The sequence below is a fragment of the Anguilla anguilla genome, chromosome 7 (assembly GCF_013347855.1).
Source record: "Anguilla anguilla isolate fAngAng1 chromosome 7, fAngAng1.pri, whole genome shotgun sequence".
In the NCBI taxonomy this organism is placed as follows: domain Eukaryota; kingdom Metazoa; phylum Chordata; class Actinopteri; order Anguilliformes; family Anguillidae; genus Anguilla; species Anguilla anguilla.
The window spans coordinates 43,936,052-43,963,159 of NC_049207.1; the positions used below are offsets into that span (position 1 = coordinate 43,936,052).

The 27,108-nt window shown below is 45.6% G+C and overlaps 1 protein-coding gene across 19 annotated transcripts in view; it reads left to right on the forward strand.

The window, feature by feature from the left end:
• The window catches only part of LOC118232252 (membrane-associated guanylate kinase, WW and PDZ domain-containing protein 2-like), an 84,004-nt gene that overhangs the window by 1,457 nt on the left and 55,439 nt on the right, over positions 1–27,108 (forward strand). For all 19 annotated transcript variants that reach the window (XM_035427060.1, XM_035427061.1, XM_035427063.1 and 16 more), the window contains exon 2: positions 25,476–25,592. In XM_035427060.1, the coding sequence (XP_035282951.1) occupies positions 25,476–25,592 (117 nt within the window). The remainder of the gene's footprint in view (positions 1–25,475; positions 25,593–27,108) is intronic.

Genomic DNA, 27,108 nt, shown 5'->3' on the forward strand with positions numbered 1-27,108 from the left:
ACTCGGGCCTAAAACGGCCGGCCACGTTCAACTTAACAGCCATGATGTGTTAGGTACTGTTGAAACTGGTCCGTAACCGATAGAACTTAACATATCATGCATTTATATAGCGGGCTGGATACGGCTATTTTAGGCTACCGAAGGTATCTAGAAGAGGAATTGTAATGCGATGTAGTTTACTCTCTGTGCACAAAAGCAGTGTCTCACCTGGCAGCCGCAGTTCCCAGTCCGCACTGTTGCCCTAACGGGGGAAACGGCATCTGGCAGCGTTTTGCATTGCACTTGAGAAAATGTATTTAAAATAGACACCCTTCAGATGATAAACAAAGTTCCAAATGCGGTTATTGTAACATTATGATACGATTATGGAGATGTTATAGTGACATATTTAAGTTTACATTATTTTTTACTTATATAGTATTGTTAATGTTTAGATAGGTGTAGTCGGTATGTGGCTCAGAGGTTGTGGGTTTAATTCCCAGCTGATTGTTGCAATCTTACCACTGAGCTGAGTGATTAACCTGAATTGCTTCATTAAATTTCTGGCCGTATAATGGATTGTATGGAAATAATGCAATCTGGTTAAGCGCTCTGGATAAGAGTATCTGCTAAGTGTGAATGGAAATGTAAGATAAGCACAAAGATCTCCTACCATCTAACATCAGCATTCAGTGCAGTAGAGTACAGGGTGGTGATGAGTTTCTGGGTGTTGAGTGCAGTGAAGTACAGCGTGGTGATGATTTTACAGGTGTTGAGTGCAGTGGGGTACTGTGTAGTGATGAGTTTCTGGGTGTTGAGTGCTGTAGAGTAGTGTGATGAGTTTGTGGTCCTTGAATGCAGTAGAGTACAGTGTGGTGATGAGTTTCTGTGTGGGCATTGTGTGCAACAGAGTTCTGTGTGTTGATGGGTGTTTTGTGCTGTAGGGTACAGTGTGTTAGTGAGTCTCTGGGTGTTGATTGCAGGGATGTGCAGTGTGGTGATGAGTTTCTGGGTGTTGAGTGCAGTGATGTACAGTGTGGTGATGCGTTTCTGGGTGTTGAGTGCAGTAGAGTACAGTGTGGTGATGAGTTTCTGGGTGTTGAGTGCAGTAGAGTACAGTGTGGTGGTGAGTTTCTGGGTGTTGAGTGCAATAGAGTACAGTGTGTTGATGAGTGTATGGGTATTGAATGCAGGAGAGTACAGTGTGGTGATGAGTTTATAAGTGTTGAGTGGAGTAAAGTACAGTGTGCTGATGGCTGTTGAGTACTGTGGAGTACAGTGTGTTGATGAGTTTACATGTATTGAGTGCAGTGATGTACAGTGTGGTGATGAGTTTCTGGCTGTTGAGTGCAGTAGAGTACAGTGTGTTGATGAGTTTACATGTATTGAGTGCAGTGATGTACGGTGTGGTGATGAGTTTATGTAGGCTCTGAGATGCGGACGTGTGTTTGAGCTGTGAGTCTGTACTGGCTGGCGCTGATCCATGACATGGAGGTTGGCAGTAGAGCCAGGGTCGTCACGGTGACCTACATCTGTCAGTTTCTTTGCGCAGTAATATTATTGGGACACACACACACACACAAATGCACACATGTATGAATGCATTTGACAAGTGTACACACACACACCTGTTTGCACACACATACACACACATGCTTACACACACGCAGACACACACACATACATACTCACTCAGTTTTGGTTTGACCAAAGGGTTTACTTTCAGAGGATGAAGACTCTTCCACTTTAACAGTCCCTCGGTGTCTGTGGCTAGGAATGGAAGCACTACACTTCTATGCGGGAAGGGGTTCTGGGATGTGTAGTACTATATGCATTGTGGCAAGGAGGGATACTGCGATGTGTGCTCTGCATGTGCAGCGCGCTTCACCCACCATCTGTGAAGAGCTAGTCTGGACAGCAGAATGTTCTGGCAGGGTCACAGAACAGAGGAGAACAAGAACTGCAGAGTTTCACTCGAATCATATCACGCTCTCTCATTGGACAACATACCTGACCACAATAGTGCTCTGATTGGACAATATGCACGCTCATTGAAGTTTTCTGATTGGACAATATACCTGCCCATATCAGTCCTCTGATTGGATAGTGGCTCTGCCATCCATGATAGCTTATGTCTTTCATGCATGTTTTTTTGAAAACATGAATCTAAGCAGCATTCCCATGAAAGAGCCTAATGCTGATATCATTTAATACATGGTATTTCATACAAACTAGGTTATCTAAGGTAAGGCTACTGTGACTGGGTATTGTTCATTTTCTGGTGGGTTGTCTGGAGATGAGAGGAAGGCTTGAGTTTTCTTTATATTGATTATTCATAGTTTTGTGGAAAAATAAACAAACATACTACTTTCCCCTGGCGTGTCCTAGACCTGTCACCTCAGCCCAGATATCTAGAGACTAGGAAAGTGCTGCCAGGGACTTAGTTACAAGAACAGAATAAAGTTATTTGAATGTAGCACACAGTGACATTTTTTGAAATAACATATTCACGTCACAACAGGAGCGCGGTGGCATTGTGTTAGAGAGATATGTCATCATTCTCTGTCTGTCTCTCAGCTGAAAAATAAGGGGAAAAAAAACAACTGCTGTTGCTTCTGCCTTGGGAAGCGTGCTGTGCAGTTGAGAACCTTGTCATATGACTTCTGGGTTTTTACCGGTATTAAATAAAGATAAACCGCGTTTCCAGTTCGGGCACTTCAGTGTTGCAGTCTTGCTCTCATTTGAATGTTGGATTTTCTGAGTCCGTGTGTGTTTCTATTAGTACCCTCTGCTTTATCTTTTCACAAATGGCTGAAGCCTCGGCTGAGCTGCTACTCAAATGGTTTCATTAAAAATTCACGGAGTAAAAATGCTCTTCAGCTGCAAAGCCACAGGCACCGTTTTTCACTCTATTGAGAGAAAAATAATGGAATGAATTTTTTTTTTCTGTTTAACAGTTAATTAGACTATATTAAAGAAATATTAAGTTAGGTTTCTATAATGGAAGTCATATGAGGACATCATTGCCTAGAGCCACAGTGCAGAATATTGATAACCTGCCCATAGCCATTGTACAAAATAATGTTATCCAGTCCATAGCTACAGCACAACATAATGCTAGCCGAACCATAGCCACAGCACAAAATAATGCTAACCAACCCATAGCCACAGCACAGAATAATACTAAATAGCCCATAGCTACATCACAGAATAATGCTAATCAGCCCATAGTCCCCTAGCCACAGTACAGAGTAATGCTAACCAGCCCATAGCCAGTGCACGTGATAATATTAACCAGCCCATATGCCCCGTAGCCACACTACACAGTAGTGCTAACCAGTCCATAGCCAGTGCACAAGATAATGCTAACCAGCCCATAGTCCTGTAGCCACAATACAGAGTAATGCTAACCAGCCCATAGTCACTGCGCAGGATAATGCTAACGAGTCGGTAGGCTTTGTGAAGTGTGTGAGGGCTGCTGAGTCTCTTGTTTTTTTGTTGAAATAATAGGAGGTGAGGCGAGGAGAGTGGTGTATTGTTGGAGTGTGTGTTCTCTTGCCCTTCATTATGCAGACTCAGTCTGTTGGCCTACAGTAATTCACTGCATGAATAAACTCACTTTCTGTGCGGAGAGGCAGTTGCCCGCATCTGCCAGGCCACACGAGGGGTGTCTAAACTCGGACGCTTTGCGGCCTTTCCCCCCCCTCTTATCTGCAGTGTAATAGAATAGAATGGAACTTCCTGGAGCAGAAGGTAAGGGAATGGGGCAGAGTATAATAGAGTGGTGCTTATTGATCCACAGGGGGAATTGGGGTGCTGCTTGCTGCAGGTTTTGCTGTTATGAGGTACGGCGCGGGTAGCGCCAGAGCTGCAGATCAGCGCAACAGGGGTACGCGCCGCAAATAGCGAGTCCGAGCACACGCTCCAGTATCCCACAAGGCTGAGCAGCCCCAGGAGAGTATGACGCCGCGTATCACCGGTGGATCGGCTGCCAGGGTGCTGGCTTTCGTTCAAAGCTGCAGTCAAGCTTTGTGTGTGACTCAGAAAAACCTTGAATATGAATTTATGTACCACTGTACTCATCTGCCTAGGACAGCAGAGCAGGGTATCTGTACCATAGCGCTAACCTGTCCAGAGAAGGTTACCTGTACCACAGCGCTAACCTGTTCAGAGAAGGTTACCTGTACCACAGCGCTAACCTGTCCAGAGAAGGGTATCTGTACCACAGTGCTAACCTGTCCAGAGAAGGTTACCTGTACCACAGCGCTAACCTGTCCAGAGAAGGGTATCTGTACCACAGTGCTAACCTGTCCAGAGAAGGGTATCTGTACCACAGTGCTAACCTGTTCAGAGAAGGGTATCTGTACCACAGTGCTAACCTGTTCAGAGAAGGGTATCTGTACCACAGCGCTAACCTGTCCAGAGAAGGTTACCTGTACCACAGCGCTAACCTGTCCAGAGAAGGGTATCTGTACCACAGCGCTAACCTGTTCAGAGAAGGGTATCTGTACCGTAGTGCTAACCTATCCAGAGAAGGGTATCTGTACCACAGCACTAACCTGTTCAGAGAAGGGTATCTGTACCGTAGTGCTAACCTATCCAGAGAAGGGTATCTGTACCACAGCACTAACCTGTTCAGAGAAGGGTATCTGTACCACAGCGCTAACCTGTTCAGAGAAGGGTATCTGTACCACAGCGCTAACCTGTTCAGAGAAGGGTATCTGTACCACAGCACTAACCTGTCCAGAGAAGGGTATCTGTACCACAGCGCTAACCTGTTCAGAGAAGGGTATCTGTACCACAGCGCTTACCTACCCTGAGCAGGGTATCTGTGCTAATAAAGCTGATAAAGCACAGTGCAGTTTGCATGCTAACTGCTAAAGGATGTGATTGTTAAAACAGCAGCGCTGCAGTATAGACCTCTATGCCCCCCGTGCACTTATACTCAACTCTCTGAACTGCTAAAGATTAGTGTGTGTGTGTTATAGTATGTCTGCATTATAGTGTTAGTATGTGGTATGTATAGTGTGGGATAGCGTGTGTGTGTGTGCTGTAGTGTATCTGTCATAGTGTGTGTGTGTGTATGTTATAATGTGTGTGTTGTAGAGTGTATGTGTTAAAATGTGTATATTTGTGTTTGTGTTAAAGTATTTGCTCAGTCAGTATTCTCAGGCATTTAGCAACTGTCTTGTGTACAGTGACAGCTCTAAAGTCACTATGCACATGTGCTCAGTGTTAAAGGTCCCCTGTTACAGACTTTGTAGCGTTTATTGATTGTTGGTTCTCTGCGTGTGGGACTGCAGGTCCTGCCTGCATCTGAGCCAGGTCCGGGGCACCCTTCCAGGGGTATTCCCTGTGTCCCAGAACTGGGGTCCTTTCAGCTAGCTTCAGAGAGGACTGCCCAGCATGTGTGTGTGTGCGTGTGTGCACGTGTGTGCATGTGTGTGCATGTGTGTGTGTGTCTGTTCATGCATGTGTGTGTGTGTGTGTGTGTGTGCGTGTGTGTATACATGCACGTGTGTGTCTGTTCATCTGTGTGTGTGTGTGTGCACGTGTGCATGCGTGTGCGTGTCTGTTCATGCAAGTGTGTGTGTGTGTGTTTATGCGCGTGTGTGTTTTCCAGTGTCCTTTCAGTTAGCCTCGGACCGGCCTGCCCAGCGTGCGTGTGCAAATACTCCACTCCGTAACCATGGCAGCTGCACAAACACTCTGCTTTGAGATTCTTATACTCACCAAGCCATGCTGCCATGACTCTTCCCCCTCCCTATTACAATACCCAATCAGATTTCACCCTGACCTGTAGCCTGTGACATCATGCCACGTGATGTTTCTTTAATATGAATATATTCTCAAATGCATTCCAATACTGAGTGTATTCACAGATATGTTCCTGATTTCTAATACTTTATATTTTTCTCAGGGTTGTTAAGGATAGGAAATATGATTCAGGGACAATCACGGTTTATGATGATATGAGATATGATTCAGGGGACACTCAGGGATTATAGTGATATGAGATGATTTGGCGGACACTCAGGGTTTATGATATGAGATATGATTTGGTCATGAAGTCTCTGTACTGACCAACAGAATGTACACTGATTAGCCTACATGTTGAGATTAGTCTCTGAGGGCGTGAGGTGTTGGTGTATGAGTGGCTGCTGCTGTGATCACAGTTCACAGCCAAACGCACGCAGTTATGCATCAGCCAAACACGGCTCACTTTTACAGCACAGCTGTCGGGACATACATCAGCAGAGCAGACATGTAGCCTACATAGGGATCACCAGATCTGGCCTGAGTGTGACTTCTAAGCATTTAATTGCTAAATGTTAACAAAAATGCTAAATGGTTAGTAAAATCTCTCAACTAATAGATGCATTTATAAAGTGCCAACATTATTAAAATAATTAAAAACCATTTTCTTTTACAGTGTCCTATTTTCACTGTGATTTTCGTAGGCTTGTGTTTAATAGTATTCGTTTGATATTTAGCCTGTTTTTAAATTTTATGGAATATACATATGTATATATATTTTAAAGATTCAGTAAACCTAACACCTTATTACTGTTATGTCCTCTCCATGCATTTGAAGTTGTCCAGTCTGTACTCCCCACCATATGTCACTTTTCTGTAATTTGCGCTCTTGTGTTGGCCAAATTATGTGCTTTTGAAATCCATTCTGTGACTGCTTTTGCAACTTTGTATTTAAAAGGACATCTTGGCTATAGTTTAGGTAGGCCGTTGGTTTGGATTGAAATGCAGCAAATTTAGAACCCTGTCTTTTAGGCTAGTTGGCTAAACGCATTTTATTTTGCTCCGTATAACTGTTTTATCAGTTTTTCAAGTTTTGCCCATCTCTAATCTGGACAGGAAGGGTGAGTGTTGTCATGGCAGCCTTGAGATCTTATCTCTTTGTGACATGTCTGGCTCTCTGGCCGACTGTAACAAACATACTAAAACGGCCAATCGGTGAGCGGCGTTTCCCAGTGTTGAAAGCGTCGCGCTTCTCTATGATTACTGTACACTGGGAGGGTTATAATCACCCGTCTGTCCACGTCTCTCAGCAGCGTATCTGCCTTTGAAAAACCTCGACCACTGCAGGGTTCCTTCCCTTTTCGTTCCCCACAGTAACGCTCGCTGGATCAAACGTGATTATTCTCCAGGGACGCAGCTCGTCCTGCGCGCTCGATGCGCTTCCTGCTTTGGAAGCGGGCACGTCCTTCGCTGGCGGGATTCGCGGGAATCACGCGCTCGCTGTGGAGGAACTGGCCGGACGCGCACACACACGCCTCTCTCTATCTCTTCTCCTCCCTTTCGGTCTGTTACTCTCCCTCTCTCTCTCTCTCTCTCTCTCTGACGGCGTACGCTCTGTGTCCGTGTGCATGTGTGAGAGAGATTGCGTGTACATGTGCTGTATGTATGTGTTCTGAATGTTTATGAGCATGTGATTGTACATATACAGTGCAGTCCATACGTATTTGGACAGTTACTCAATTGTTGTTGTTTTGGCTGTGTACTCCAGCACATTGGATTTGAAATGAAACATTGAATATGAGTTTGGAGTGTAGATTTTCAGCTTTAATTTAAGGGTATTTTCATTCATATCCAGTGATCCATGTAGGAATTACAGCTCTTTTATACATAGTTCCCCCATTTTTGGGGACCTGAAGTAATTGAACGAATTAACTATCTTAAATAAAGCTGTCGTATTTAGTACTTAAGTTGTTTTTATCGTGTACTTATTAGCAAACTCAAGCCTGGCTGTTCCGTTTCTTGAGTCTTAACCAGTAATTAGCATCTTACAGTGAACCCTCTGTGGGCATGCTGGTGTACATCTCTATTTTAGTCTCCTACATTTCAACATCCAACAGTTGAAAAGGGGATTTTCTTCACAATTAAAAGTATTCTTAGTTCAGCCACTACAGTGATCTTCTGTGGTCTTTCAGGTTGTTGCTATTGCTGAGCTCGCCAGTGCATTCTTGTTTCTTAACAACGTACCAAACAAATGATTTTGCCACATCCAATGTTTTGGCTATGTCTTTGATCAAATTATTTTTCCACCCCATGATGGTCGGCTTTACTGGCAATTGACACGTTTTTAGTCCTCATGTTGAGCAACAACAGCGACAGACTCCAAATGCAAATTCCACACCTAGAATCAGCTCTAGACCTTTTGTTAGCATTCTTGTGCATGAACTAATGATACAGGAACTCACAGCTGGCCAAGAAACAGCAGAGCAGCCGATCTCCCTATTACTTATGATCCCCCAGAACGAGGGAACTATGTTTTAAAAACTACAATTCGTACATGGTTTACCTCACCCAACATAGATATATACCTGCAATTTAAAGCTGACAATCTACACTTTAACCTCATATTCATTGTTTTATTACAAATCCAATGTGCTGCAGTACAGAGCCAAAACAACAAGTATGGTAATGCAATGTATATGTACAGCATATGCATGTGTGTGCTTGTGTTTTTCTGTGTATGTGGGCGGGTGTGTGTGTGTGTAGGCATGTATGTGGGCGGGTGTGTGTGTGTGTGTGTGTGGGCGTTTATGTGGGCATGTATGTGTGTGTGTGTATGTGGGTGTGTATGTGGGCGTGTGTCTGTGTGTCTGTGTGTGTGTGTGCGTACAGGGTATACTGTGATATTTCTTGGTGCAGAGATGGTTCAAGCCGAGTCTGTGGCATTTCACACTGCAGCTCATCTCTGTTCTCAGATGGAGGAGATTAGCTCTGCTGCAGGATGATTTTCCTCTGAATTACCAATGCCTTTTTTTCTGGCTGTTCCTTGAAAAAGTAGCACTAAAGACAATAGATAGGGCATCCCACTGACTGACTGACTGATTCATACACTCACACACTCATTCACTCACTGGCTGACGGACAGATTCATTCACTCACAGGCTGACTGACAGATTCATGGACTCACTCACTCACTCACTGGCTGATTCAGTCACTCACTTCATTTAATCTTGTTGGCTGTCAGTTGTATGCTTTGCATGTTTCTCGTTACTTTACAGTACCATTAAACACGGAGAAAGCAGTGTGTCTCTTAAATGCTCACATCCGGCATCACAGAAACTCAAATGAAACGCTCACATCCTGTAATACTGAAACTCAAATGAAATGCTTGCGTCTTGCATTGGAGAAACTCAAATGAAATGCTCGCGCTTTGCCTGCTGTTGCTAAGCTGAGCTGTAGGTCTCCGCATTGACTGAAATAGACTTATTACAGCCATTATGAGTCTGAGTCTGTCTGTGTCTCTGCATTCACACAAAGTTCCCCAGCGGGACTCATCTCATCTCTGCCGTTTGTTTCCAGCGGCAGACAAATTACCCCGGTCTACAGATCACTCTGCATGCATTACTGCGCCACGCGCCTGGAAGGATGGAAGCTGTTCTAATGACGTCCAGGGCACAGTGACCTGCTAAAGACTGCGTGTGTGTGTGTGCGTGTGTGTGTGCGTGTGTGCGTCAGTGTCAAACTACCCCTCTATCAAAACCCAGAAGAACCAAGAAATCTCACGTAGCCAAAGGAATTTTTCAAGGATCAGAGATAATTTCCACAATATGAAAGTCTTTATTACATGCCTGCATTTCTTCAGTTAAGTTGTAGTTTTACATTCTATAGAATTTGTGGGGTACATTACCTATGAGTGGGGGCTTTGGCTGTGTACCCAGAGGAAGTGATCCTCAGTGTGTACCCACAGGAAGTGGTCCTCAATCAAGAAGTGATCCTCAGTGTGCTCACACATAGGGTGTGTCCTATTACTTGTCACTCCTCACCTCCTTTCCTCCACTCCCCCAATACCACTCATCTCCTATCCAGAGGTATGTGGAGGAAAGGAGAGAAAGAGGAGGCCTGAAGAAAAATTGAGACCGCTTATCGGCTTCTCCGTCACAAAAGCCAACTATTGAGGCAACAACCCTATCATAAGTGCTAGTTTTTTGCTGATCTCAGAAACAGCCCCATTGCCAATCACACATCTTATGCATGATCAGCCCATTTAAAGCTGCAAAATAGCTTGTAAGTTGTACTGTAACCTGTACAGACATGAGCCTGGCATTGCAGTTAATGTCAAGACACTGGTCAATGTGTCATAAGCAACAGAAAGTAAGTAAAAATCTCACAGTATGTGCAAACAACAATTTACTATAATTTCAGAGTCCTGATTTGCCCAATGTCTGAACAGACAGAGCACTAATTCACCTCATATCCTATAGTTATACTGTGACAGCCTACATTCTATTGGCAGTTCATTGCATCTCACAGGCTAATTCGGAAACATTTCCGTCGATTAGCTAAATTAACCTGTCGCTTCATATTATCTGAGTTATTGTTTCATAATGTTCAGTGTTCACATTGAAAAACATTTATTTCCCACTTTAATATCTGAAATCAAATTTGTTGGTAATATACGTCCTTAGGAAATGGTTGAATAAGTTAATTCATGGATACTCTTCACATAGTGAAATAATGGTAGCTGCCATGTTTATTTATGTTCAGTCATGTTCACTTAAGCAACATGCATACAAGGAAATAAAAAACCCGTTTCCTTGTCTTAAATTGCCAAATTTGTCTATTAGATTAGAGCCACAAATCTAACTGACATTTTGTCATCTGTTGTCGACAATCTAGCCTTCGGGTAGGATACTGTGTGTCATAATAACCGACTGAACCACACACAAATTTGGCTAAATATCTTGCATAATTGGGGAAATTCGGGTTCTCCACCAACTCTGCTTTCTAAAGTTTGGATGGTGTCAGATTCTGTTGGATGGTGATTCAATCTCTGTGGGCGTGAGCATGGTGATGTCACAAAGAAACGTGAAAAGAGTTCCGTGGTAGCGTACATCAATGCATCCTTCATGGAGAAAGTTCGGTTTAGGCCGAGTTTTAAACTGCTTCACTTGTCTCCTCCTATATTGGGATATTGGAGCGAGGGAGGCCACAAAGATCGGTTTTCAGGGTACGGAGGAGAGGAGGTGGTAGTGGAAGAAAGGAGGATGCATTTATCAAGTATTGGGACAGACCCAGGGAGTTATCTTCAGTTTGTGCCCACAGGAAGTGACCCTTAGTGTGTACCCACAATATGTGGTCCTCAGTGTGAGAATCAGTGTGTACACACACAGTGTGTAAAAGGCCACACCTATTTATGTCCTCGGTAATATTTAGACCATCGTGTGATGTGAGGTGGGAGTGTGTGCGCAGAGCTTCGTACAGAGCTGGAATGGGCGGAGAGCTTTCAGCAGATGAGCACAGTTGTGTTGCAGGGGGAGAGAAGGAGGGGATGTTTTTACAGCTGGAAAATTTCACACTGTTGCAAAATTTCCCTGGCAGATACCGCCTTGTGGATTCCACGGAGGAGGAATTCCGCTTGTGAAAATGTGAAAATTCCCTCTTTTGCAGAGACGAGGCTGCTGGGTCCCACAGCGCCTCCTCCGTTCAGTCTGCCTACCTGCAGGTTGGCTGAGGAAAAGACTGGTTAACAGCTCCTTTAAAACTTAGTTTAAATCCTCCCCAAAAACAATAAAAAGCCCCCCTCAAGGGTTCCATAAATCATGTGTTTTCAGGTAATGGTTTCAGGTAATTGTTCTGTGCCTAGCACAGAGTTGATAGTAAATATACTATAATTTTGACTGTGTGTCCCGTGAAATCTATAAACCCCCACCTGCGATGAGCAGGAAATGCAGGGGAGGGAGGAGGTGCCATTATTTATCACATACTCCTGCTCAACCTCCTTTATCAGACACTTCTACTGTGCCTCCTTTATTTATCGCACACTTTTACTGCACCTCCTTTTAAAATATCTCCTTTAAAATCATACAGGAATGGGAGGCTTTGGCCTCTGAGCCTTGATATGTTTTGAGAAATCGGACCACTTTTGGGGAGTGAGGGAGTAGTCTGAGCACAGGGTCTTGCAGGAGGTGGAGATTCCCCTCCTGACGGACAGGTAGACAGGTACTGCAAAACGGGGTGTTTATATGTCATTAGAAGGAAAGCTCATAAGCCCTTCTCCCTCCATTTTACTGATTCTTATTGAATTAATGCGATTAAATGGTGAATTTTTAAGCCTGGGGTTGTTTGTTTGTTTCTGCGGGTTTTCAGACTCCGTTCCAGAAAGAACAGTGGCGACTTCCTTCCTGATCTCTGCCAGGGGATCAATTTCCCTTGAAGTTAATAAAGGGAAGTGGCCAACGATTTAGAGGAAGGTTCTCTTAGTTCATGCATCTGAAACGCTTTACTTTTGAAGGGATTTCAGGAGCTCTGGTGGTCACTGGTGCAACTGCGGCTGTCATATTTTATTTTAAATTGGGTCAAAACCAGTGTGTTGATCCGCTTCTTTCAGTTTGTGGCATGGAGCCAAAGTTTGATTTGAGTCACATGATTTAGCTCTCTTGGACATAGAAGGCTGAATTCAAAAATCTGCGGTTTCTCACTCCTCTGTATTTCCATCTCTTAAAATAACCTGTGAAGCACAGAGGTGATTGTAAAAAAAAAAAAATAATAAAAAAAAAGTTCTGTTCTGTAGAGGGAGCACATATCTCCTTGATTCACTGATTTTCAGAGCAGATAGGACCGTGAAGAAGTGCTGTTGCCTGAATGTATGAAAGCCTAGCAGTAAGTCATTGCGTTGTCTGAGCTGTCTCAGAGAGGGAGAGGGAGATGGAGCAAGAGGGAGAGGGAGGGCTGTCCTGCCCTGTTCTAAATTTCTGAATCCCTTCCATTTCTGGTAAGGGTGACCCTGAGAGGCAGCCTGCATGGCAATGATATGAAAAACTGCACCTCTATACTACTACAGAACACTGTACGCTGCACCTAGAGAACACTGTACACTGCACCTACAGAAAACTGCATACTGCACCCACAGAACACTACACACTGAACCTAAAGGACACTGCACACTGCACCAAGAGAACACTGCACCCATAGAACACTGCACACTGAACCTAAAGAACACTGCACACTGCACCAAGAGAACACTGCACCCATAGAACACTGGGCACTGCGCCAATAGAACACTGCACACTGAACCTATAGAACACTGCACACTGCACCAAGAGAACACTGCACCCATAGAACACTGCACACTGCACCAATAGAACACTGCATACTGAACCTAAAGAACACTGCACACTGCACATACAGAATACTGTACACTGCACCTATTATTGCTGTAACAATTTGTGTGTGAAATAAGCAGGTTTGTATGAGCTGCACCTGTGAGCAGATGGTTCCATTACACACAGGTCCCCAGCTGCTAACAAACAAGGTAGCAGCCCATTTAACAGAAATGCATAAATAAAGGCCAATCTGTTTCTTATGATGTCCTTGTAGTGCGTTATAGGGATGCAAGCACACACATACACGCATGCACACACACACACACACATGCACACACACACACACACACTCTCACACAGACACACATACACACATTCACACACACACACACAAACACACACATGCACACACACACACACTCACACATGCACACACACACACACACACACACTCTCACACAGACACACATACACACATTCACACACACACATACACACTCACACACACACACACGCACACACATATATTGTGTGCCTTCATTGATTCAGTGTGAGCAGTGATCAGTAAGTGCAGAAAGCCTGGTCAGGCCAGAGTCTCATAAAGCTGCGTGTGACTGTTACTTAATACGCCATCTTTCTCACCCACGCAAAGCACAGCATTCTGGGCTCATTAATATTCACAGAGAAACGTGCACCTCTGGCGCGAGCTCTTGCGACACGCTGTGACAACCAGTTTATCTGAGAGTATCAATGAACTCTATGAACTTGTGTGTGTGTGTGTGAATGGGAGCCACCGCTAACTTATTAGCACAGTGTTCAGAGTGCCAGAGGTTATGTGGCTGCTGGGGGTTTGAGCGGGAAATGGTTTTCTCGTGGTAGCTCACTTTAATAATGAGCCCGATGTGTTCTCCATCCCTGGTGAGTTCACACGGACACTGGGCTGCTTCATTGATTTACATCTGTAGCTCGCGGCTGACTCCGGCATCAAAGCAGACCTGCTTGGAAACTGGTGTAACGCCCGCTAAGGAGCTGCATAGCTGTGCTCTCTGAAGGGTCACGGAGTTACACTCTAAAGGGTTATAGCGTTACGCTCCCTAGACGGTTACAGTGTTACGCTCTTTGAACAGTTACAGGTACACTCTAAAGGGTTTACACGCTCTCTAAAGAGCTGCAGTTACCCTCTCCAAAGGCTTATAGAGTTACGACCGCTAAAGAGTTACAGTTATGCCTTCCACAGGGTTACAGAGTTATACTCTTTAAGGCATTACAGAGCTACACTCTATATGGGGTTACAGTTACACTCTAAAGGGTTAGAGTTATGTTCTCTGAAGATTCAGTAACTCTGTCTCAAGGGTTAAAGAGTTACTCTCTCTGAAGGGTTACAGAGCTACAGTCTGAGGTGTAACAGAGTGTCGCTCTAATGTTTTATTAAGCTACTCTCTCTATGGGGTTACAGTTACACTCAAAAGGGTTAGAGTTCCTTTGTCTGAAGATTTAGTTACACTGTCTTGAAGTGTCACAGAGTGAGAGTTACACTTTTAAAGAGTTTGGTACACTCCCCAAAGGGTTAACCCGCTTCTGTAGTGCCCCCTGAAAAAAGAAATACCCAAAATAAAATTGTTACTATTCTTGAACCCTTTTGACTACAGGCATAATGCTAGTCTCTTCTGAAAGGTAACCCATGGGAGCTTGGTTTCAAAGAGCCTGAATTACTCTAAATATTACTGGAAGAAAGTAACAGAAGCTCAAACACATTGACACTGAGAACAAAAGATATGTTAAAAGATATATTTGTTGAGTGGGTACAGATGCTTGTGGCTGTGCCTCGTGGGCTTGGAAACACAATGGGGTGCCACAGCAACAGTGCTGGATAAAATCCTGGTTCAAAATTTGATGACAATACCACCAATATTGTTATTCTGAATTGCTTTTCTAGTCTGTGTCTAGACGGGTGTCGAAAAAGGCCATTTGGGGACTCCAAAAGGACACTTGGTTACCAAATATTATGGGTGTTTAGAGGTGTGAAACACTATATTTTGTATGCTATATGCTCGTGGAAGAACTGAAATTAGCTCCCTTCCCCCTTTCACCCTCCTTGCCTCCCCACATGTTATAAAATAAGGAACCATAAGGAACCGCTGTCATTGAAACATTAGCATTTTAAAATAGTTTGTAGAGATAGAACTGTGAGTTTAACACTTTCAAACAGTGTATTGTATGACCAGGTAGATTGAAATTTTCACAGTGAAAAAGCAGAACGAATGCAGATAAGCCCACTCTGGCCCGAATTTGGGCTGGTGCGACGCAAGGGGTTAACGAATTTCAGCGTGTGACGCGTCACACTTTCCACAGTGTCGCTCCCTCTGAAGTGTTATGCACTGCGTGAGTTTGTGTGTGTGTGTGTGCGTGTGCGTGCGTGCACTCGGTGACCTGAGTCACCTGCGTGTGGCACGTCTTATTCTCCCGTGGTCTCTGGCGTCTCCATGGTAACGCCGCGAGGGCATCGGCCCAGTGGTTCCTGGATCCGCTCGGGCTGAGCTGCGTCGGTCTAATCGGCCTGTAATTAGGGCTAAACTGCGCAAAATTACCGTCTGCGTGGACACCTGCAGGGGCTCTTCAGGGTCCTCTTATCTGTCCCTCAGGGGATACAGGGATCCCTCAGTCCCGTCTCCAAAATCCCAAACCCACAAACACCCCCCCCATGGCTCACATATCAGCCGTCTGATTTGATTCCAGTGCTGTCAGAACAGGGGCCATTTCATTGGCCAACAGCCATTTCTGCTTTGTCTGATGTCATCTGCTGAATGAGGAAAGGACTTGCTACCTGTGAGTGACTGCTGCTTTGAATTCTATTCTGCCACTGCCACTGAAGCCCTGTGTGTTTGTGTGTGCGTGTGTGTGTGTGTGTGTGAGTGTGCATTTGTGTGTGTGTGTGTATGTGTGTCTGTGTGCATGTGTGTGCGTGTCTGCAAGTGAGAGTGTGTGTATGTGTGTCTGACCATGTGTGTGTGTTTGTGTGTGTGTGCATATGTGCACGTGTGTGTATGTGTGTGTGTGTGTGTGTGCGTGTCTGCACGTGAGAGTGTGTGAGTGAGTCTGTGTGTGTGTGTGTGTGTGTGTGTGTGTCTGCGCATGTGAGAGTGTGTGAGTGTGTGTGTGTGTGTCTGCTCGCTGCTTCGATTTCAGGGGTAGGAGAGTAGAGAGGCTTTGTTCAGCAGCAGCTGAGACAGATTTAATGCAAAGCATTTCCATTCTGTCTTCTTGTTCCAGTAAATCTTTCATGGTCTCGGATGCTGGTGGAGTGAGTTTAATATCACTCTAGGCTTGCACCTGCCACATGCAGTACAATTCTGCATTTACCTACTCACACATTACAGTGCTATATTTACCTGCACACCTCACTGCTCTGCATTTACCTGCACACACGCTGCATGCTGCATTTACCTGCACACGCTGCATGCTGCATTTACCTGAACATGCTGCATGCTGCATTTACCTGCACACGCTGCATGCTGCATTTACCTGCACACGCTGCATGCTGCATTTACCTGCACGTATTGCATTTGTGAAGTTATTCAAATTGACAAGATTACCTCCTGAACAAATGCGCTTCACAAATATGCAAACAATGTCACCATTTTTCACAAAACTCTCCTATTGTCACATTTGTATTTAACTCATATTTTCTTGTTCACCCGGACGTTGCTAGTCAACTCGATCAATTCGCAGAAATATCGCTCAGGTAGCTAAATGAGAAAAAACAGCTAATTTGTAGCGAGGCTGAAGAAAGTCCCAGCGACTCCCTGCCAGTTCCGCTTCCTCTGCGTGACGTCCCCGCACACCTCCGTGCTTTATTAGATCCTCCGGGCTCCGCCGCTCTCTGCCGCACACCTGCTCACGGATCCTTCCTCCGGAGGAAGGAAATTAAGCCTTTCTCCCAAACCCATCAATAATAAAGGGAAGTATTAATCAATATGTCAACTGCATTATTAATATGACTTCAAGTGCGCTTTGTTGATGCGCGATAACTTAATCGAACGATTAAGGAACGCCCTATTTCCCCTGTGCGATTATGTGGACTTAAAGGTCATATTTGTGAAATGTAAAGGTCAAATGAGGTCATAGCTTTGCGATGGACTGGAGACCCGTCCAGGGTTTGTTCCTGCTTCTCGCACAATGCATGCTGGGATAGGCTCAAGCATGCCTGCGACCCTGATCAGAAATAAGCAGGTTAAATAGTGGATGGATGGATGGATGGATGACATGAGGTCATATTTGAATGTATGTTAGAATGATGGGGGGACAGGAACATACAGCTTCACTGTGGTTTAAATTTTAATGCACATTAACGTAACGCTTTGTTGTTCTGAAAGCAGTAAGCACTGTACACCAGCGCTTGTTTTATTTACAGTGCATTCATTTACAGCATTACTCATGGAATAATACAGCAGGCAGCGAAACCGTGGTGTATGTGCATGTATGCATGTATTGGCTCGGTCTGGGCCTGTGGTCCATGTGTAAGAACGCGCGCTCCATGGGGGGGGGGGGGTTGATAACGCTAGGGTGCTGTCGAACCCGAGTGCAGCCAGAAAGATCGGCATTAGCAAGCAGCCACATTGGCTAACGGCCTGTTCCTGGGCCCAAGAGGGCCTCTCACAAACAACAACTGTGTCTATTTCAATATTACAGTATATATCAAACATCGGAACTGTGTGTGTGTGTGTGTGTGTGTTTGTGTGTGTGTGGGTGTGTATATGCGGGTTTGAGCGAGGGTGCGTGCGCGTGTGTTTGAGTGTGTGCATGTGTGCGGATGTGTCGGGGGATCCATTTAATCTTTGTTTGTTTTTGCTCCTGCGAAAGGCTGCTCTGGGCTTGTGCTCTTAGGAATGGCTCAGCATTGATCCGTGGGGAGTACTGCTGTGCTTGTGGACAGACATGATTAAAATAACCCAGGTTTCAGGGATCAAACAAACACACACGCAAGCACACAAGATGGATGCTGCGTGCGGTATTGTATTTTGTGTGAAAAGAAAAATTGTTACCTTCACAAGGTCATCTGTAAGTGTATTCAGCTCAGAGCTGAATGAAAGTGTTTATAATTAACAGAGAGAGAGAGAGAGGTGAGCTGTTACTCCTAAGATTATATTTCTACTGTAAAGTTTCTATGTAAACATTTCTTAATATCAGAAAGACTTCCCCAATATTTGTATGAGGCCTCATACTGTATGTTATTATTCCGCTTTGGAACTATTTTTCGACCGAATATTGTATTTATCCAGCTCACTCCAGTCTTTTTCCTGCTCTTGCACAATTCCTTCAACACGTCCATCCTGTTTGTTTGGTAGCAGCCATGCAAACGAAAAGAAATACCAAATGCTGTGACCACTATTGCAGCCATTTCTGGTGAATTTAAAATATTGTTGCCACGGAGATAAAGTGACACTGAGTCCCTCTCTCTCTCTGCAGTGTCTGTGTGCTACAGACAGGTGCAGGAGATGCACAGGTGAACCTCTGATCCACATGAAATGGGCGAAGGCACTACAGCGCTAATGTGCACAAGCTAGCAGCTCCCCAATCCAGGCCTCCAAGAACTGCTCTGATCTTGATGGACATTTCATTTTGTGTGTGTGTGTGTCTGTCTGTGTGTGTGGGGGGTAAGTGTATGTGTGTGTGTGTGTGTGTTTGCGTGTGTGGGTGAGTGTGTGTGTGGGTGTGTGTTTGTGTGTGCGTGGGTGTGTGTGTGTGTGGGAGGCAGGTAAATAAGGCAGAGCCTTGTTCTCATTAGCAAATATCCACCACATTCTTATCTGTATGATTTCTTCGAAAGGCTATTATCATAAACGATACAAACTCAACACGGCGCATAACGTCAATATTGACGGCATCACGCGCATTTGAATGAGATCAGAGTTACCCTCACCCCCCCCCCCCCACAGTTCCCATCAGCCCCCTGGAGGACCAACAGAGGACTGTGTTGTGTGTGTGTGTGATAGAAAGAGTGTGAGAGTGTGTGTTTCACTGTGTGATGGAATGAATATGTGTGTGTCAGAAAGAAGGAGAGAGTATATACATGCGCCGGCATGTTAGAGAGTGAGAAAGAGGGAGAGGGAGAGAGAAAGAGAGCGAGAGAGTGTGTGTGTGTGTGTGAGAGAGAGAGAGAGAAAGAGAGAGATATCATCAACCCTGATCATCAACACTAAATCCGCTGGGCTTACAAAATGATATCATCACCCTGCTGGCCTAACACACTGACGTCAATAATCTACTGGCCTAACACATTTATATCATCGATCTGCTAGCGTAACACGCCGATAGCATCACTCTGTCGGCCTAACACTGCTCATCTGCTAGCTCAACACACTGATATCCCCTATCTCCTGGCCTGTCACATTGATATCATTCAGCTGCTAGCCTAACACGCCGGAGATCATCGACCTGTTGGCCTAACACACAATGCGAGCAGACCGGATTCCTGAAGAACAAACTTTATCGCCGTCCGCGTTCGTTATCCAATGGGGAGGCTGTGCCATTGTGATCACATGAAGACAGATGGGTTGAGCCGACTGCTGTTAAATTGGTAATTAACCTGTCTACAGCTGCATAAAATCAGTGCTCCACTGTGTTGCATGGTTAATGCGATACGTCCACTGAACGACACTTCATTAGAGAAAGAGATTTACGCTCCTCACCCTGTTTGACTTCATTACCTGCACAGATATGACGACTGCTTCAGTCGGGTAATTGGGACGTGAGGTTTTTATGATTAGTTCAGAGGAAGTCTCTGCCTGTCTGTCTGTCTGTCTGTTAGTCTGGCTGTCTGTAGTCTTGTTGCACAATGCTGTGACTGCACAGGATTACAGACTGACCCAATGCATTAGCTGCATCGTCAATGACATGTAGCTCACCGACCGTATCACAGATCACCGACTGTATCACAGCTCGCTGACCGCATCACAGATCACCGACCATATCAGAGATCAGCGACCGTATCACAGCTAATGGATCGTATCACAGCTGACTGACGATATTACAGATCACCAACCATATCACAGACCACCATCTGTATCACAGCTTGCCGATAGTATCCACTCACTGACCGTATCATGGCTCATCGACCGTATTACAGCTCACTGACCATATCAGAGATGACCGACCGTATAACAGCTCACTGACCGTATCAGAGATCATCGATCCTATCACAGCTCACTGACCATATTACAGATCACCAACCATATCACAGACCACCATCCATATCACAGCTCGCCGATAGTATCAGCTCACTGACCGTATCATGGCTCATCACAGACGACCTGTAAATGTTTCTGGTAGGTTAAAACTCACTTTATGACAGGAAGTAGACATTTGTCGGTAGTTGGTGGCTTATCCAATCAGCAGGCCTTGCCCAGGGAAGCCCCGGTCACTGCGGAAACTGTCTATTTCACCTGGTAATCTGACAGGCGCAAGCCATGTGTGTATGAGTGTGTGTGGATGCATGTATGCGTATGCGTGTGTCTTTGTGTGTGTGTTTGTGTGTGTATGTGTGGGCGTTTGGATACGTGTGTGAGTGTGCATGTCTGTATGTGTGTGGGTGTTTGGATGCATGTGTGAGTGTTCATGTCTGTATGTGTGTGGGTGTTTGGATGCATGTGTGAGTGTTCATGTCTGTATGTGTGTGGGTGGGTGTTTTGATCCGTATGGACATGTATATTTGTGTGTGTGTGTGTGTGTGTGTGTGTGTGTGTGCATGCTTCTGTGCATGTATATTTGTGTGTGTGTGTGTGTGTGTGTGTATGTGTGCATGCTTCTGCGCATGTATATTTGTGTGTGTGCGTGTATTTGTTCATAGCGCAGGGGTCCCCTCTCCTGGGTTGGTTGGAGAGGTGACGCTCATTAATCCTGCAGTAGTGTGTGCAGTAATTAGCACAGTCTCAGCAGCTGTAGCATACAGGCCTGTACTCTCAGTCAGCTCCCCTGAACTCCCCAGTCTGTGAGTCCCGTACTGAACCTCAACTCAGCCCCCCTACAGAAATGAATTCAGACATTCCCTCGTGCACTTCATGTCTCCATGGAACATAACTTGTGTTTCTCTGAGGGGGTAGTAAATGTAGCACGCTGTAACTTTAGATATAGCACGTTGTAGCAGTAGCTGTGTTTGGTGTAGCATTTTGTAGAGGTAGCTGTAGCATTAGCATTATGGAGTTGTGGCTGTAACTTCAACGTGATTTAGCTTGAGCTTCGGCTGTAGCATTTTGTAGTGGTAGCTGTAGCCTTAGCGTTATGGAGCTGTGGCTGTAGCTTTAGTGTGACCTGTGATGTATCTGCAGCTAACGCTGTAGCGCGTTGTAGCCGTAGCTTTAGCTTTGGCTGCACCTACGGCGCTCGCGGTGTTAAAGACGCCTGACTCGCGGGGCGACAGGAGCGCTGCCGGCTGACAGCCCTGTAATTTTCCCGCCTTTCAGAGAGGGGAGATGTGTTTCCTGCCAACCGGAGCGCTCCGAATTACCGTCTCGTTTCCCCGCCTGAACGGTGCAAACCGCCAGCGCTTTGATCCTCTCTTATTATGAGTGAGCAAATAAATGCAGTGTGCCTGACACCGAGGAAACCGGGGGAGCGTCGCTCCACTTAACCAGCGCCCTGAAAGCCTTTCAACTTTCTCCATTGATTAATTATTTATCGGGGACATTCCCGAGCGCAGTCGCGCTTTGTATTATTCATTCGGCGCGCCGGTCGACTCCACCGCAAACACGCGCGCCGCGCTACGCTCGCGGGAGATTAAGGAGGCCACTGAGGACTGACCCCTTGTAAGACATACGGTGCGAACGTTAGGTGGCCCTAAGTGGTGGAGGGGTACATATGTGTGTGTGTGTGTGTGTGTGTGTGTGTGCGCGTGTGTGTACATCGTGTGTATGTGTGTGCGTGCGTGTGTGTACGTGTATGTGTGTAGATATGTCTTTGTGGTTTATGTGCACTTAAACAGGTAGTGCGTTGAAATTAGGCTGAAATGATCAACCTTAGTTAGTTATGTAATCCGGCTGGCAAATGAACCAGCATTCACATTATTTATGATTCTCTGTGGTTGGCACTGTGACTGGCTCTGTGATTGTTGGTTTAATTAAGCTTCCTAAAGTGCAAGTGCTCATGGGAATTTAAGACACATGCACACACACCCAGTCGTACACATACGCAGAGACCTGTTCGTCTGTTAGATCTTAGTGAGAGATCTTGACCCCGGTCACCTTTTCGTTCGTACCCCAGTGTCAGTATGTGACTCCTGACTTGGGGGGCGCGGTACAGAGAGGCTGAGCTCCGTGTGCTCGATCCGGCAGCAGATAAACACCCTGACCTCTGTTTGACCCCTGCTGCCCGCTCACATAAACGTAACTGACTTATCTCACACATACGCATGTGCGCGCACATACACACATACACATGTGCGCGCGCATACACACATACACATGCACACCCATAGGTGCACATAGACACACATACACACACACACACACACGTGCATTCGCACGCAGGTGTGAAAAAGCTTCATGATTTGAATGTTACTGTGGCATTCAGTTCGCCGGTGAACGGTGGTGTGTTCCTCTCCACAGTTCGTGCCCGAGACCGGGTGCACACACAGAGAGAGCGAGCTTTGGTTTTCGTTTCGTTTCGTTTCAGTTTTGTTTGTCCCAGCGCGACAAAAAAAGTAAACCCGCCGCTGAAAAGCTGGAGGAGCTTGCTTTTGTCTTTATTGTTTTAGTTTGTCGTTTTAGTCTGTTGTTTTCGCCCGGAAACCGTGAGATGGACGGGTGAAAATACTTTCTCTCTCTGTCTCCATGCGGCAACCAACGGTGCACTCCCAGAACTGCCTGCATCTCCCTCCCAGGGGTGTCACACGCCTTTTAAACATCCGAAGAGTGCACAGTTCTGTTCTGCTGAAGAGTTTCATTTAAAAAGTGCTATATAGTTTAGCAGATTGTCATGTTACCTGGTCATCTCACAATAGTAGCATATTTGCTGCGCGTGGGGTTTCCCTTGATGTCAGCAAGCAGAGGGCATCTGCTTTGTGAAAGATGCCTTATTTACTGTTTGTCAGACAGCATCCCAGTCACTAACTGGAATGTGGTGCATTAATACGGCTGACCAACAGAGGGCGCTGCAGGACCTCCAAATCCCGTCCACCAATCAGAGGCTGGATCTCATTGTGAAAGGGCACCCCTTGGCAGAGTGATGCTCCTCTGTTCCCTCGTCACTTCTTTCTCTCTCTCCCTCCCTCCCGTCCTCTCTATTTCCCAGTCTCTCTCTCTCCCTCCCTCTCTCCCTTCCTCTCTTTTTCCCGGTCTCTCTCTGTCGGGTTCAGTGGAGATCAGTGGCGAAGCAGCGGTTGTCTTGTTCGAGCGGTAGATAGAAGGAGCTGAGAGTGAGCCAATCCAGACAGGAGAAGGGGTAGGCGCTCGCTGTCGAGTCTGTAGCTGGATCAGTGCAGAGTCTGTGCTCGTTTCTGTGGAGTTATACCTGCGAGAAGCGGACACAACATCTGTACCAGCTGCAGAAGAGGTGATATTACTGCCTTTGACTGAGCACTGAGTGTGTATGTGTGTGTTTGTGTGTGTATGTTTGTGTATTTTTATGTGTTTATGTGTGTTTGCATGCATGTGTGTGACTGTTTGTGCATTTTTTGAAGTATGTATGAAATATGATTGCTTGTTTGCATGTGTGTATTTTTATCTGTTTGTGTGTATATGTATGTGTGTGTGTGTGTGGTGTTTGTATGTCTGTGTGTATATATGTGTGCATGTGTGCCTGTGCATATGTGTGAGGGTTTGTGTGTACATGTGCATACGTGTGTGTGTGTGTGTGTGTGTGTGTGTAAGAGCACACGCGCGCTTGTGTGTGTGTGTGAGAGTGTATGTCTATGTGTATATATGTGCGCGTGTGTGTTGCATGCATGCATGTGGATGTATGTGTGTGTGTGTGTATGTGTGTGTGCATGTGAGTGTGTGTATGTGTGTGTTTGTGTGATAGTCACACAGTGACCGGTCTGTGGGCTTCATTATGGCTTTGCGGTGCTTCTCTCTTTGTTTATATGAGGAAGCTGAATGAGGCTCAGTCGCGCTTCAGAGCTGATTAGTAAAACACATGCAGTCTCTCTTACCTTTTAACATAATGAGGATTTATCTCTGTCCTTGTGGACATTTGTGCTTTGATTTCAAATCAGTCCAAAGTTTGGAGAGTGTGTGTGTGTGTGTGTGTGTGTGTGTGTGTCTGTGTGTGACAAGAAAAGATAGATGTAGAGAGAGAGAAAGAGAGAGAGATCGATAGAGAGCACGTTTTCATATGTATGTGTGTGCGTGCTCGTGTGATTCCTTCATGTGAAAAGACATGTCTGTCGAGCTTTCTCATTAAAAATGTTTTATTCATAGTGTCATCCTTCATTTCCTGCTGAAGTGTTACTGGCGTATGGATGTTCTGAGGCGGAGCGGTGCTGGATTTCTCAGCTGCGGAGCGCGAGGCGGTGTGGAATGCGCTCCGATAGCATCTCAATGTCATTGCGTTACAGAGCAGCCAACGTGCTAGCCCGCTGGTGAAAAGCAAACAAGCGTATTTTACAGCTGATTGAAGATAAAAATGAAATGCTTGTGTCCGGGGTCAGCCTGGTGAGGAACCGTGGGGATCGCTATCCAGGGGGCCCACGGTCCTGTCCCTGCTTGCAGTGTGTGCTGATCCTATGTACCTGTGTGTCTGTGTGTGTGTGTGTCGGTTGTATGTGTATATGAGTGTGTATGTGTATGTGTGTGTGAGTTTGTGCAGTGTGTATGTGAGTGTGGAGTGTGTATGTATTGTGTGTGTATGTGTGTGTGTATATCTGTTGCATGTGTATATGTGTGCATGTGTGTGTGTGTGTGTATCTATTTGTATGCATGTGTGTATGTCTGTTGTGTGTGTGGTTGTGTGTGTTTGTATGTATGTGTATGTGTGCATGTCTGCACATATGTCTGTTGTGTGTGTGTGTGTGTGTGTGTGTGAGGGGCATGTGGAGCTGACAGTCGTTGTGCTGGTTTTGCCCTTCCCTCCTGCTGAGGTAGCAGTATCCCTCCCCCTCCCCCTCCCCTCCTCCCATCCCCCCATCCCCCCATCCCCCACCGGCCCATTCATTCACTGGGGGAGGGGCTGGGAGAGCATTTAAGATTGTAGGCTGAACGGTGTGTGTGTGCACATGTGTGTGTGCCTGTGCCTGTGTGTGCGTGTGTGCACGTGTGTGTGTGTGCGCGTATGTATGTGTGTGTGTGTGTGTATGTGTGTGTGTGTGTGCGCGAATGTGTGGTTGTGTGTGTGTGTGTGTGTGTGTGTGTGTGCGCATGCCTGCATATGTGTGTGTGTGTGTGTGTTTATGTAGCTGACCCAGGCTGTGTGTGTTCTTTGGCTCTGCAGGTGGTGTTGTTGATAAAGACCTACGTCACTACCTCAACCTGCGCTTCCAGAAGGGGTCAGTGGACCACGAGCTGCAGCAGATCATCCGAGACAACCTGTACCTCCGCACCGTCCCCTGTGAGTATCCCAACTCTGCAGTGTCCCCTGTGAATATTCCATCCCCACAGACCTCCACTAAGTAATCAGTGTTAATTATCCCTGACCACACCACTGTATCACTGATGGAAATAGTGGTTTTGGCTGTGTTTTGTAAGGGTGTTTGTTTTGGTTATGATATGGTGATTTTCAGATTTGGCTATTAAATTCCAATATATTCCAATATATTATTATTTTCAGTCTTAGTGGTATTTTTGTTTCTTATTTTGTTGGGGGTAGTGGGGGAGATTAGTTTTTGATAGCTAATAAGACAGCCCCCTGCAGACTTGCTTGGGTGTTGATGATTGATAGATGGGAGGGGATAATATCTTAGCCTGTCATTGCCTGATTGAGTAGTGTACTATTATAATGAGCTTGGTGTGTTCCAGGCCTCTGTCAGCCAGACTTTGATGCATGTCTGTGTCGCTAATGTGTGTTTGGTAGTATAAAATCTCTGTAGATAATGTGTATGTTTGGTAATTGAAGCTCTGTGCTGGTATTGTGTGTGTTTGGTTATAGAAGCTCTGTGCAGGTATTGTGTGTGTTTGGTTATAGAAGCTCAGTGCAGGTGGTGTGTGTGCGTATGGTAATTGAAGCTCTGGTCAAGTGTGCTGGAGTATTTCTGGGAAAGTGAAATGGGTAAAACAGGAAATGCATGGAAGCAGTAATGATGCTATGGAGAACAATGCCTCCTTCTGGCCTGGCCCTGAAATGCAGTTTTATCTCCAGGGCCCCTGTGTGTAATCCTGCTGTGGGACAGATGTACATGATGTATGTGGGACAGATGTTCGTGATGTATGTGGGACAGATGGACATGATGTATGTGGGACAGACGGACACAATGTATGTGGGACAGACAGGTCATTGTGCAGGGGGTGTGTGTCGGAGAGAGAGGGAGAGAGAGATGAGAAAGAGAGTGAATGAGACAGAAGACGAGAGGGATGAGAGATAGGGATGTTAGGCTCCTTTTGGCACAGAGACAGGTCCCTGGCGTTCAGGTCAGAGTGACTTAAGTGGTGACAGGCTGAAAGCCCTGTGATCAGTAACTCAAGTGTAATGATATCAGGTGGAGTTTTCTCTGAGCTCATTGGTCAGGTGTAGTGATATCAGGTGTAGTTTTCTCTGAGCTCATTGGTCAGGTGCAGTGATATCAGGTGGAGCTTGTTCTAAGCTCATTGGTCCGGTGTAGTGATATCACACAGAGTTTGCTCTGAGCTCATTGGCCAGATGTAATGATATCAGGTGGATTTTGCTCTGAGCTCATTGGTCAGGTGTAGTGATATCAGATGGAGTTTGCTCTGTGCTCATTGGTCCGGTGTAGTTTTCTCTGAGCTCATTGGTCAGGTGCAGTGATATCAGGTGGAGCTTGCTCTGAGCTTATTGGTCAGGTGTAGTTTTCTCTGAGCTCATTGGTCAGGTGCAGTGATATCAGGTGGAGTTTGCTCTGAGATCGTTGGTCAGGTGCAGTGATATCAGGTGGAGTTTGCTCTGAGCTCAT